The 13,656-nt window shown below is 37.4% G+C and overlaps 1 protein-coding gene across 1 annotated transcript in view; it reads left to right on the top strand.

Moving 5' to 3' along the window:
- Positions 1 to 13,656, top strand: part of Olfm3 (olfactomedin 3) — a 200,889-nt gene that overhangs the window by 157,236 nt on the left and 29,997 nt on the right. The window contains exon 2 of the mRNA XM_076861705.1: positions 10,496 to 10,642. Coding sequence (XP_076717820.1) covers positions 10,496 to 10,642 — 147 coding nt within the window. The remainder of the gene's footprint in view (positions 1 to 10,495; positions 10,643 to 13,656) is intronic.

Below are 13,656 nucleotides of genomic sequence, written 5' to 3'. Positions count from 1 at the left end.
AAGCTTTTTATCCTTTTTTCCCCCTCTTTGGTATGCTTTACAGAAGAATAATCTGTTCCCAATTATACCTTAGAATTTCCATGGTAAAACATGAACAAATCTGTATTAGATTAAGAGCATAAAACATTGATGCTGGGGGGCTAGAGCTGGGGCTCAGTGGTAGAGAGCTCGCCTCGCACATGCAAAGCCCTGGGTTCAAACCTCAGCACCACATAAGAATAAATAAATAAAATAAAGGTATTGTATCTAGCTACAACTAAAAAATAAATATTAAAAAAAATTGATGCTGGAAAAGGGGAAAGGATCTCAGAAACTATCTGGGCTGCTAATTTTCACACTATCTTTAGCAAGAGAGTTTTTTTGTGGTTGTTGTTTTGTTTTGTTTTACAAATCTTAGATAATATGTGCAGAATAAATATTTTCTCAATGGAACTTGAAGTGAAACTCTAATATGTAAAACAGGTCATGGGTCAAATGATAGATGGTGGGAGGAAGAATTTACTGGGTCTCTACCATCTGCTTTCTTCCCACACAATCAATCCCTGGAAACCTTAGAGCTCTCAGAAGTTTAATTGGAAATATAATTAATCTAACCCAACCTCATCATTCTGCAAGTGGGGAAACTGACTCAAAATGTGTAAAGTAACCAATCAGATTTCACCCTGATGGTTAATGGCAAAACAAGTGTAGAATTAGGTCACAAGTCTATAGTCCTGAGCTGGATGCCTTGGCCCTCAACTATAACCCCAGAAACTCAGGAGGCTGAGGCAAAAGGATTGCAAATTTGAAACCCTCCTCAGAAATTTATCCAGAATTTAATGAAACCCTAGCTCAAAATAAATAAAAAAGGACTGGGGATATAGCTCAGTAAAAAAAAAAAAAAAAAAAAAAGCATGTCTGGATTTTGTGCTGTTCCCCAGTACAAAATAAAAAACACATAAATAAATAAGACTACAACCCTGCCCAGTGTAGTTCCCTCTCCCACCACCTCCTTTGCTGTCCCTTACCCCTCCTGGCCTCTAGTGACTAACTGGGTACTTCCTGCTGGCTGGATTGTTTTCTGTGTCCCCAGATTTCACTCTCTCCTACACACTAACACTCCCATCCTTTAAAATAGCTTTCCTCATCTCCTTGATCTCACAGAGTCAGGAAAAAGATACAAAATCAACCATGTCCCACACATCCCCAAGGTTTTTGTATTTATAAAGAAGAAAAGGGCTTTGTGGCAGAGTAGTGAAGGAGGTTTTCTGGACAGGGAGTTATTCCCTCTGCCTCTCAAGTAGTTCCGCCAGGCACCTTACTACTGTTTCCATGCAGGGGGCTGGCAAGAGTCTTCCCTTAAAAGGATGAATAGTTTCTTGCCTCTGCAGGTGTAGTTACAAAGGACTGAGCCAGCTCTTCTCAAGTTTCCTGCCCCACCATATAACTTTAAATGGTGTGAAAGAGATGAGTCTGCAATTTTGTATTCACCATGCATAGGTCTTAAAATTTATATTGATGTGTTGATGGCAAATGTATTGATGGCAAAAATAAAAGAAAAAGAGTGATATAAATATTCACATAGTCTTTCTTTAAAATGATAGTTTCAAAACTCAGCATGGGCCCACATACCTGTCTGTATTCCCAGCTAATCAAAATGCTGAGGCAGGAGGATAGTGAATTCACCACCACTCACCACCACCACCCCCAAAAAATGGTTGTTTCAAATGACCTGAAAAAGAAGGATAGAGTCTGAATCATTGCATGGCACTTAAACTTGTTTATGACAGAGATGCCTTTGAAATGGACGTGTACATTTGATTGTCTCAAAAGCTGAAACAGGTTTTAAAATTCCAAGATGGTTTTTATCAGTAGGTAGTTATTAGGTGATAACTCTTATTAGGTGATAAACTCCATCTTATTTTTCCTCCCAATCCTGAAACCTTCCTTTACTCTTCTTGTTTTCTTGTTTGATACTGTTTTTCTCCTTTATTATTTAGGTGGTGGTTGTTTTGTTTTGCTTTTTTATGTTTTCCCTCTAAACTGTCCACTGAACTGGTGTCTGAGCTGAGAAAGTTCCTCCTTGGCCTCAGGCTCCCTCTGGTGCTTCTCTCAGATGCAGAGTAGCTTCCCCTGGAGACTGAGCTTCTGAGAAAAGCCACCTGCTGTGGACTCCACACCAGGAAGAACCTGGAGAAGGGCAATTAAAGCAGAGAGGACCTGGGCAGACACCAGCTGTTCTCAAACAGTCAGCCCTACCGCTGGCTGTGGTAGGAAAAGACCTGCAAGGGGCCTGTGGGCAGAAGCAATTTGTTTTGCTACATTTTCAAACATCTAGCTGGCTTGTCCTCATAAATAACTACTTTGTTGAATTAGTCAACTTAAAGTTCTGTAAAATGAATAGAGTACCCTGAAACAGACTGTCAATACCCTTCAAGTTTCTTATCTTCAACTAACCACTGTTGTTTTAGTCCTAAGTGAAAAAAAAAAATGTCTCACTTTTCTGGGTTTGGTTTTGTTTTTGGTAAAGGGAATGGAATCTGGGGTCTCACACATTCTAAGCAAGTGCTCTAATACTGAGCCACATTCCCTGCTCTTTTTAATATTTTGTTTTGAGATGGGGTCTCCCTAAATTGTCCAGGCAGGCCTTGAACTTGTCATCCTGCTGCCCCAGCTTCCCAAGTAGTTTAACTTGCGTCACCTGGCCAACTTTCATGTTTTTACACAACTGTTTTTCCTCTCCAAATCATTAGGAGATGTCTGCTTTGTGATAGGGCAACTTAGCAAAATAAGGAAGGGCATTGGTTCAGAGAAAGGAAAATGTTGAAAGCTACAGAAAATGTGATATATTGCATTTTTATACATGAATCATTCAAAGGATGAGAGGAAAGACTTATCATTAAATGCCTGAAGCAGAAGCAGAGCCAAAGAGGGAAAATTAGAGAGAAGTCCAGATCACACTCCTTAGCTTTCCACCTGTGGAAGTGGCTGCCTATGAATGATGAAATCCTAATAATGGGTAGGCAAGTGGGAACAGGAACACATATAGGGGAAGTTCACTGTGATTTCTGGAGATAAGCAGAGATGAACAACCTAAATTTAATGTCTTTCATTGTTTTTTCATCCTTAAAGTCCAGAGGTCTTTAGTGAGAAATATTCATTTATTTTAGTCCCAAGTATTCTTATGAGTAATGGCAAGAAAATTGCTGTGCAGTGACATCGTTATTGACACATCCTCCAGAACATAGTGTCCTTTAGTGTGGTCTTTCAACCTCTCTCTAATTCCTTTTCTCACTTCTCTCCACAACTGAAGCCATTGGTGAAAGGTGAATGACTCACCCCAGATGAAGATTCAACCAAGAGATTTTATTGGGGGCTGCCAGAAAGGTTAAGAAAAGGAGAGGCAGAGAGAGGAGAGGAGGAGGGCAGAGAGGGAGAGGAAGAGAGCAGAGAGAGGAGAGAAAGAAGGGGCAGAGAGGAAGAGAGGAGGAGGGCAGAGAGCTTGAATTTACAAGCTTTGGCTTAAGAAGGGTTGTGTAAGTGACATGGCGGGTGCTGATTGGCAGGGTGACTCAGGAAAGGTGAGCGGACAGGTCGAGAAAATTTTTGAATTTGGCGCCCTTTGGGGAGGAGGGGGAGGGTTAAGGGATTAAGTGATGTTCTTGGGAGACAGAAACTTAACTTCAGCAGGGAGTCTCACACATACCCAACAACTGGCATGCTATGCCACATTTTGCTCTGAGACTAAATGTTCCCTTAGACAGAAAGCTTATAAGGGGTTTTCATTACTTAGGCACATCTCCTCTCTAAGTCAAGTAGGTTGTTTTTTTTTTTTTTTATTGTTTTTTTATAGGTGATACTTAGGCACATCTCCTCTCTAAATCAAGTAGTTTTTTTTTTTTGTTGTTTTTGTTTTTGTTTTGGATAGGTGATTGAACTCAGGGTACTCAACCTGGGAGCCACATCCCCAGCTCTATTTTGTATTTTAGAGACAGGGTCTCACTGAGTTGCTTAGTGCCTAGAAGTTGCTAAGTCTGGCTTTGAACTCGTGATTCTCCTGTCTCAGCCTCCCAAACCACTGGGATTACAGGCATTCGACACCGTATCAGGTTCAATTAGGTTTTAATAATTGGGTTTCTTTTGGATTACTTGTCCCACCTTATATAATATATATATATATATATTAGTCATTGATGGACTTTTATTTTATTTATTTATTTTTATGTGGTGCTGAGAATAGAACCCAGGGCCTCACACATGCTAAGCAAGCACTCTACCACTGAGCCAGAATCCCAGCCCTGTACACTACTTTTGGTAGCTTAATCCCTTATTCCCTCTTGCTTCAGTTCAGATTTTGTGAAATGCCCATAAAATCAGGATAAAAGATTAAATCTAACAATATACAAACAGTTTACTTTTTTTTTTTTTTTCCTGTTCAAAGGTTCAGAATTGATCTCTTTGCCTGCCCCTCCATCTAGGCCTTGAAAGTTATTATAGAACCTTCTACAGAATATCTGGTTGCCTCTTGCTGAGTAGTTAGAGTAAGGACTCTAACTGTTCCTCTGGGGGTGATGAGAGTCACTTGCTTCCACACTGGACAATGTCCTCTCCCTGTCTGGTGAAGCAGGACCACCACCTCAGATGAAAACCCTAGGCTAAAGCTTGTGTTTGATTTTGTTTGTTTGTTTCTAACTGCCTGACTGGAAGGCCTCACTCAAGCTTGGACGCCCATACATTGTTGTTGCCTAGGCTTCCTTAACTACTCTAACATTAGTCAACCTCAAAGAGTTGTTTTGAACCCTAGCAATTCTTTTGTCTTAAGGAACAAGTACAGGACAAACTCAGGTTAACAAGCATATTAAATCATCCCATTAGGGGAGTAAGAAATTAAGATTGTACACTTTTAATTGGGTCAGAGAAAGAGAACAATCAAGGGGGCTCTCAATGAAAGATTAGTTCCTCATCAAAACAGTATAAAAACTTCTAGACAGAGAACCACCAACAGTATCCTCTTTGGGACTCCTCTCACGCTGTGGGAGTTTTCCTAGCTTCTAATAAATCTGCTATTAAACTCTTACCCTCAGGCATCTGCATACTCCATTCTTTGGGTGAGACAAGAACCCTTCTAACACTCACTTAACCCTGTGTTCCACTGGGGGCTTCACCTCCATCAACTGCAGAGCGATCTGTCTTAACTAAAGCCCTGATTATGGCCTTGGTGAAGTTATCTGCACAGGGTGAGCTTGGTTGCTCTGGGCTGAAAGTTAGAGAAACTGACATAAGTCTCACATATGTCAGTAACAGGACAAAAATAAATAAATAAACAAATAAAAATGCTCAAAATATTTGAGTTTCAGTTTCCTTATGAGTGAAACAAGATATTACTTATTTCCAAGGGTAGTTGGTTCAAAAGAAATGAGACTAATATAAGAGAAGGAATGTAGGACAAAATTACTGAAATGCAGGATATTTGATTTACTTTTTACTTTCACCTTTTAGGTCTCAAGATCCCCATCCTCATACAGAGGATTGAACTGGCGGATGTTTCACACTGAGCCTCATCCCTAGCCCTTCTTATTTTTTGAGACAGGTTCTCATTAAATTGTTGAGGATGGCCTTGAACTTGAGATTCTCCCACCTCAGCTTCACAAATTGCTGGGATTATAGGCATGTACCCCAATGCCTGGCAGGACCTTCTTCTCTGATATGAACCCCCTGAAATTTTGGAAGAACTCTCTCATGGTTGTTTTAGATTTATGAAGCAGAGCTTTGTAATTAAATTACAAGCAAAACATATGGACTTGAAATACAATTGTTAAAATTATCATTTTACTTCTCCTATTTAGAACATTCTTAAATATTTCATGAATTTTGTGATATTAAAAACTGCTAAATAGTTCATTTAGTTCTTCTAATTAACACAAAAGTTTCAAACAGTGCTGCATCAGTAATCACTGTGATTTTTAATGCTGTAGTAAGTAATAAACTATATGCACCCTCCAAATATTGAGCTTCGCAATAGCATTGAAATTGGTCTAAGGGTCTATGTCATCCTAAATTAAGGTGAATTGAAATTATTGGTGGTTCAGACTGTATAAAAGCACAAACCCCAGTTTTTCTGACTACCCCCTTTATGACCTTAAGCAAGTTTCTTCCTGTCTCTATGTTACAGTTTCTTCAGCAGTAAAATGGACAGAATAACATCAACTAGTCCACAGGAGTATTAAGATATTTAAGGCAATAATAAGCGTGAATTGCCAAAAATGGATATTTTTACAAAAATGTCAATCTCACTATTACATGAGTTTTATTTACCCCTGAATAATTGCTCTCATATGTTAAAATTGGAGCAGATCTTTTCTCATAGGTATCCACAAAACATCTAAGTACGTCCTTCCATCTGAGGTCTTGATTTTATTTTGCTTCTTTTTTTTAATGTCAGCATGGGTGACCTAAAACAGAGCATTCAAAATGTTCATAAAGCTTCCTCTATTTATTGCTGACCTCAACATAGAGGTCTCTATCAAAATCCACAGGACTGTTAGGAACTTGTCTTTTAAATTAGATTTTTCCTCTTTCAAGTTACCTTTTTCTTGCCAAAAAGGTGACTTTTTATAGTTCAGTTTCAAACTAACTGGAGTAGAGAAGGTCATGTCTCTTTTCAGTGATTCTTACAAGAAGACAATTGGAAGTACAAACAAGTCTTAAGACTCCACTTTTATTAAGCTGATCTTCAGGTAGGAAACTAAATGAACATCAAACGTTATTCACCTTTCCCTCTAGCCTCATTCCAGACAGCAACTGACACCCAACCCTGTAAGGATAAGCTCCACCAAGTTAGCCAAACACTTGGCAAGTACATGTCAATATTAATGCTGCTGGGCTTAACAGTCAGTGTTTGCACTGCTTTTAAAATATTTTAATATTATAATTGGATGGCCCCTGCCCTTTATCCAAAAGCTAAATTTATTCTAGTAACAAGTCTTAATTTTATGACATATTTGAGTTTTGTGTCCAATGCTAGGAGAAACTCACAGGGTCTCTGCCCAGGTACTCGGGTCAAACCTTTAATTGTATCATTGAAACTACTCTGCGAATGTGCTTCTATCTCCATTATGTAGATAATCTCTGGACTTCTTCTGTAACACAAAAAGAATAATCCAAGGATTTTTAAGATCTTATCTAATTTTAACAATATTTAATTCTAAGAATACCTTTCTATTCTAACTGGAAGTTCAGGCAAAAATGCTAAGGGGAAAAAAACGGTGAATAGGATATGAAAAAAGAGGTTATGTTAATGAGTCTGACCTCTTGGGAATAAAAGGAAGCATACGAGACTTCTAGGAACTAAATATAAAGAAGTCAGAGGAGACTAATAAGATAGGTCAGGCAATATTGGCTTTTCATAATAGATCAAGGACAAAGATTATGATATCTTTGTGAGTTTCCTGAGTTTTTAGTTTAGGGCTTCCCCAATATTCATTTATCATTGTTGTTAGAATGTCCAATAGCACCCTGTCATGGTTATTAAAGGCCTTGAAAAGAAAAAGACGTGGGTGTCATTCTATAGTTAGTGTGTCATGAGCTGGGCTGGGACAAAACAGGAGATGAGACAATGAAGTCATCTCCCTCTTTGCCTGAGCGTGTGAGAAATACCTTCCTATCTGCTCACTTTCAGCAAACAGAAGGAAAGCTAGAAGGCTAAAAAATTCTGATTCTGACTGTATAAGTAAGGTCAGAATTGAGCCAGAAGGTGGACCACTGATTTATCTCATATTTCCATAGGAAAAACAAATTCAGACACAAAATGGGTGGTTTGTCTATATAACATCTGGCAGGTGGCTGGCAGGTGACTTTTTCAATAATCATAAGATTAATCTCTAAAAATAACTATATGCATGTTTAGCACCATATATATGGATATAACATAGGAATTTAAAGGAATTTGAATTTGATATACTGTCCATAAAGGAGGCCACATGCCGCTATCACTATGGAATCCTGAGAAGTGGCCAAGTCAAATTGAGATGTACCATAAGTGTAAGATATGCACTCAATTGAAAGACTTATTACAATATTTTTTTAAAAAGAGAATATGAATTATCTCATGAACAATTTTTGTAAAACTACATGTTAAAATCATGACATTTTGGATCACTTGAGTTAAAATATGTTACTGAAATTTAGTTTCACTTGTTTCTTTTGACTTTTTAAAATGTGGTTACTGGAAAATTTTCAGTGACACATGTGTTCTCATTATATTTCTCTCGTATGGTGCCTCTCTGGAATGTGCCACCTGGCTTCACATCCTATTGCCACCACATGCAGACTGTGTGTTCTCGGGAAAATTAACTCATTGCATTTTCTGTGAAATGGGAATAATAATATTTCTTGCTGATTTGACTGCTTCTTGGTCTGAATGGAAATGAGCTGTCCCCTCGAAAGCAGCCTGACCTTGAATGATGCAGCATTCTTCAGCCAAGGGAATCCCCAAAGACTGAGTAACTGAGAAATGAGTCACTCCCAGCAGTTATAGAAATGAGTCCCGCACCAGGGCATCTATAATAACTTATGTTGTACAATGCTAGGAATTTTTTAAAAAATATGATATTTGCATGGAACCTATGCACATCCTCTTATAGACTTCATTTATTTTTTATAGTGCTGGGAATAGAACCTAGGGACTCACCCATGCTAGGCAAGTGCTTTACCACAGAGACATATTCCCAGCTTAATGAAGGAAACTGTTAGCAGAAAATTAAGAGCAACTACAAAAATGAACCTTCAAATTTGTTAATACAGACACTTTCAGATTACACTGTTTCAAATATACTCATTGTGACTTTCTTCCAGTGACATAATGAAAACAGGCTCATTGGTGGTCTTTTTTGGGGGAAGGGGTACCAGGGATTAAACGAAGGGAGTTGCACATGAACTCTCTACTACTGAGCATTCTACACCTCCAGCCCTTTTTATTTCATTTTGAGATAAGATCTTACTAATTTTACTCAGGCCAACCTTGAACCTGTGATCCTCCTGCCTCAGCCTCCCAAGTAGCTGAGATTAAAGATATAGAACCCTGACACTAGTAAATATCCTTTCGTAAGCAGGTATTCCAGTTTGTTTTCTTTCTGTGGATGTTTAAAGACTAAAAATTGTTTTTAATTCTGAATGAACCTAAATGTTTCTTTTAAAGCACAACTTCAGTACATTGCTTAAACTACAGGAGTTTTGATTTGGAATTAGGCTTAATTATGTCAGGCAAATCTTTAGTTAGAAAAATGATCATCAGTAAGAACTAATTTATAGTTATTATTGATATTAATGTTTCTGGAGGACTGCATACTTAGTGTCTTAGTCTGGTTTCTGTTGTGGTAACAAAATACTTGAGGTTGGGTAATTGATAACCATGCCTGGATATTACATTATTTGGATCTTCTGATATTCTTGATAAATAATTAGACAAAAAGTAAAGACAGCTATTTTTTTACTTGATGGAGTATATATAGGGTAGATAGAAAATATCCACATTTCTAATACCTGCTCATAGGCAGGTGAAAGGCAAATAACAATACTGTAAATATACATTTAAATGCCCAAGGAATAGCACAGACAATTCTTCAAAATGGGTGGAAACCACAAGGGCTGAATAAATTCATGGTTCATAAGGGAAGATTCCAAACAGGAGGAACAACATAAGCAATGTCACACAGAGACATGGGGGGACATGGAAGCTTAAACCTCATGCTCAGACTAGTCTGGCTGCCGTGGAGTGTCCTGTTGGACTGGGCAGGAGGTTAAATGACAAACATGAGTAGGAGACACACTGCAATAGAATGGGAATGCTACTGCTTTAGGCTAGAGAGGCAAGGTGATAACTGACTAAAGTTATTAGAAGATTAATTTGGAAGACTCTGCCCAGCAAAAGAAACAAAAGGAAAATTTAAAAAGTAAGGAAAAAACCTCTTTAAACCCTCTGAGATCTTTGCAAAATGGTGCTGATTTATTTTACCCTATGTCATCATGTGATATCTTTCCCACTTTATCAATAATCAGGTCTTTAATGTGTGAGAAGTTCCTTAGGACAGGGCTTTGTTTCAGAATGTCATTTATTGATACTAATCAGAAAGAAATGCCTTAGGAATTGCCAATTACTGTTGAGAAGGTTGAGCTACCAGATCTAGTGTAGAAAGACAAGTCATACATGAGTAAGTGATTAGAGATGTTTCTAAAGTTTCATTAATATGTCAAAATATGACAAAAGGCATTTAGGAAATGGTGGGAGATCTGTAATAATATGGAAACTGAAGAAGACAGACCTTTTAAAATGGATAAGGCAGATATGACTGAATCGGGCTGCATTGCGTGTGTGTACATTGCTTAATCTCTTGTCTTTAAAGGATGAAAACACAAACTTCTTCAAAACAAATGTTTTGCTTAAGATGCTGCAAACCCACTTTCTCATTATCCTATAACAGTAGTCTGTGTTTTGTGTGTTTGCTATTGGTTTTCTCAGACTCAGATTAGTCCCAAAGAAGGGTGGCAAGTGTACAGCTCAGCGCAGGATCCCGATGGGCGGTGCATTTGTACAGTGGTTGCTCCAGAGCAAAATCTATGTTCCCGGGATGCCAAAAGCCGGCAACTCCGCCAGCTCCTGGAAAAGGTAGGTATCCTCTGTCCCCTATGAATATTTTAATTAAAATCTACCATTCTTTGAAAAGGAAAATGGTGAGGAAGATCCTTCTGATTTTTGTCGTTTCAAATCAGCTTTTTCTGCTCTTTGAAAGGGTTATCTCAAGCTTCCTTCTATACTGTTCTATTTCTATAACTTTTTACCATTCCGAATGTCTCATTCATAAGACAGGCTTTCTACCATGATGTCTTAATATCCTGTAAGTCTCTCTTTAAAGGGGGGTTTAAAAAAAAGCAGCAGGAAGTCTTGTCACTGTCAGATATTCAGCCTTAACTCTCAGGATCACACTAGACTCTTTGAGCTCATACTTTTGGATTCCATTAACAATCTTGCAAGGAAGTTAAAATAATGGAATGCAATATGCAAGCTATCTGGAGAGATAATGAATAATTCTGAGTATTTGTCATCATTCTCTAAGTCATTCCTTTGAACATTAAGCTCTTCAATTTCATTCAATACCATTCTCTCCATAATTTACTTAAACCGGATCCATAACAATCAAATGCAGAATGCCCTTGATTTATTCTCTTTTACAGATAAAAGTCAGCTCATGAAAGGTTATTTATGTTTAGTTAGGGAGAGAAAAACCCAATGAATGGTTCTTTCAATTATCCCTATTCAGACTTTCACTGTGCTGGTCTCTGAATATAGTAGGACAGCTGGGGTGGTCAGAATGAGGCAAGGATGACAACATGTTTGAATTTCAAATATCATCAGGGATACTAAGATAGATTAGGTAATATGTGTTTTAGAGGATATCACGCTCACCAATTCACTGCAATATCATTTCCATGGTCATACACACATTTATGGCATTGAATAGGAACTGTTTTGATATAAAATTAAGAGAAGCTGGGGGGGGAAACACATCTAGCTTGTTAGTGTACAGATAAGGCTTCATTACTTCAAGGCAAGGTACAGTAACTTTCTTCCACCTGCCACACAGTGATGATGAGCTAGCTCTGTGTACATCATTTCAAACTCTACCAATGTTCTAAGATTTTAAGAAGAGTTTTTTCATGTTTTTCACACAAAGCCTGGTTTGTTTCCCTTTCCCTTGAATTTGAAGCTAACATCACCTATTGACTCTGTCCTCTCAAGCCTCCTTTATAGACAAGATCCCATTCTCCCTGCTTCTTCAGTATCTGTCCCTAGACAAGAACATGTCATTTTTGTTGAAATTAATACCTAGTGAATGTGCCTCTTACTGGTTAGAAGTCATGACAAATAAATTATGATTATTTGGGGACATCGTTTTTCAATCTTGATTTTCTTTTTTCCTATGAAAAAAATTGAGTATTATATTTTATTTTGCTTGGGTAGCCAGAAAATAATGTTAGAAAATGATTTCATCTCAAATCTAATTTTGGTTTTTTATTAAATTAAACTTTCACTCAAATTACTGACAGTCTATCCCAATCTTTTCTTCTACACAGAAATTTGTTTTTTGGTTTTTTTTTCCTTTCAAGCAAGCCCCCTCTCAATACTGGGGATCGAAACCATGGGTTCTACATGTAGTCACACATCCAGTCCTTTTTATTTTTTGAGACAGGATCTTACCTAACAGGATCTTACCAAACTGGCCTCAGGCTCTCAATCTTCCTACCTCAGCCTTCTGAGTCACTGGGGGTTACATACATGCACTGTAGTGTGTGGCAGAAATATCTTCTTTCTACATCAACTATGCTGAGAAAGTTATGGTGCCTAAGAAAATGTTTCTCAGCATCTTATGTATTACTATCATTCACTACAGCACTGCATGTACATAGTCACACATGGACTCAAACATCTCTTCAAAAATCCATTGAAAATTTTCAAATAAAGTATGAATGTCAGAAAGTGAATAATTCTCTCTACAGGTCCAAAGTGAAATGTATTTCAGAGATATGACAGAATTAGAAATTAGTGAAGGATGAATAAGGCAAGAGAGCAGGAGTGGGAGTTTGGTTGAAAACAGTCATGAAAATTAATGTAAACCACGTCATCTAATAAGTAGTCCATCTGAAAGTTTTAAAGAAATTCTAGAAAATCATTGCTTCACTCATCAATAACTTAATGATACCCATGTCTTCACTTTATCAATACCTTAATAACAGAAATTACACAAAATTGATTGACAAAATCAAAGTCACCACAAGCTAGATTGATTGGATTTACCATAAGGTAAGTTTTTTTACCAAAAGAGGATCAGTTAATTGCGTGCATTATCCTACAGTAGCCTGCAGAAGGGACAGAGCACTTGTTCGCTGCCATGATCCAAAGATGTCTGAAAAACATGTTATTTTTCAGACTGAGCCAGTCCTTTGCTGAACTCTCTTTTTCATTTATGGTCAAGAGCATGACCTTTAAGGAGCCTGTTCAACCATTAACCAACAAAATGGATTTAGTCAACAAAAGGGAATTTTGGTTAACAGATTAATGTTAATAGTAATAGTTACCATTATTGTTATGTTTTAGACTATACTTTGATCTACTTCATTTACTTCTTACAGAAGAGGTAATTATTTTTCAAGTTTATAAAAAAGGAAACTTGTGTTTTTTGAGGTTAAAAAGTCAACCAGTTTGTTTTTTGATCGGTTTCATTTTCTTAGCAGCACCCAGAATGCTGCTGGTGGTCTACATACTTATTAAGTGATGCCCTGTCAAGCAACATGTATATTTCTGAATATTAATTTCATGATATTTCAGTTCTTAATATGCCAGGACCAAAATTGTTCACTTAAAAAATATTCGTTAGTGATGAATTTTCTCTGTAAAGTTGAAGATGTCTTGCTTGTATTTTCAAAAGTGTGAATTTTGGAATAGGATGTTGGCAACATCCTCACCATTAAAATCACTGAATATTATACTTCACCTTGAAGATTTCCAAAACATGATTTAACAATAAAGTTTCTGGGAAGTTCCACAATCAAAAGACTTGTTATTCTTCACTTAAGGCTTTCCAAATATATTGATCCACAGAATATTTTTTTTTCAAGTGGCCT

The sequence above is a fragment of the Callospermophilus lateralis genome, chromosome 7 (assembly GCF_048772815.1).
Source record: "Callospermophilus lateralis isolate mCalLat2 chromosome 7, mCalLat2.hap1, whole genome shotgun sequence".
In the NCBI taxonomy this organism is placed as follows: Eukaryota; Metazoa; Chordata; class Mammalia; order Rodentia; family Sciuridae; genus Callospermophilus; species Callospermophilus lateralis.
Note: the sequence above shows the minus strand (reverse complement) of the source record. Positions and strands in the feature narration are given on the sequence as shown.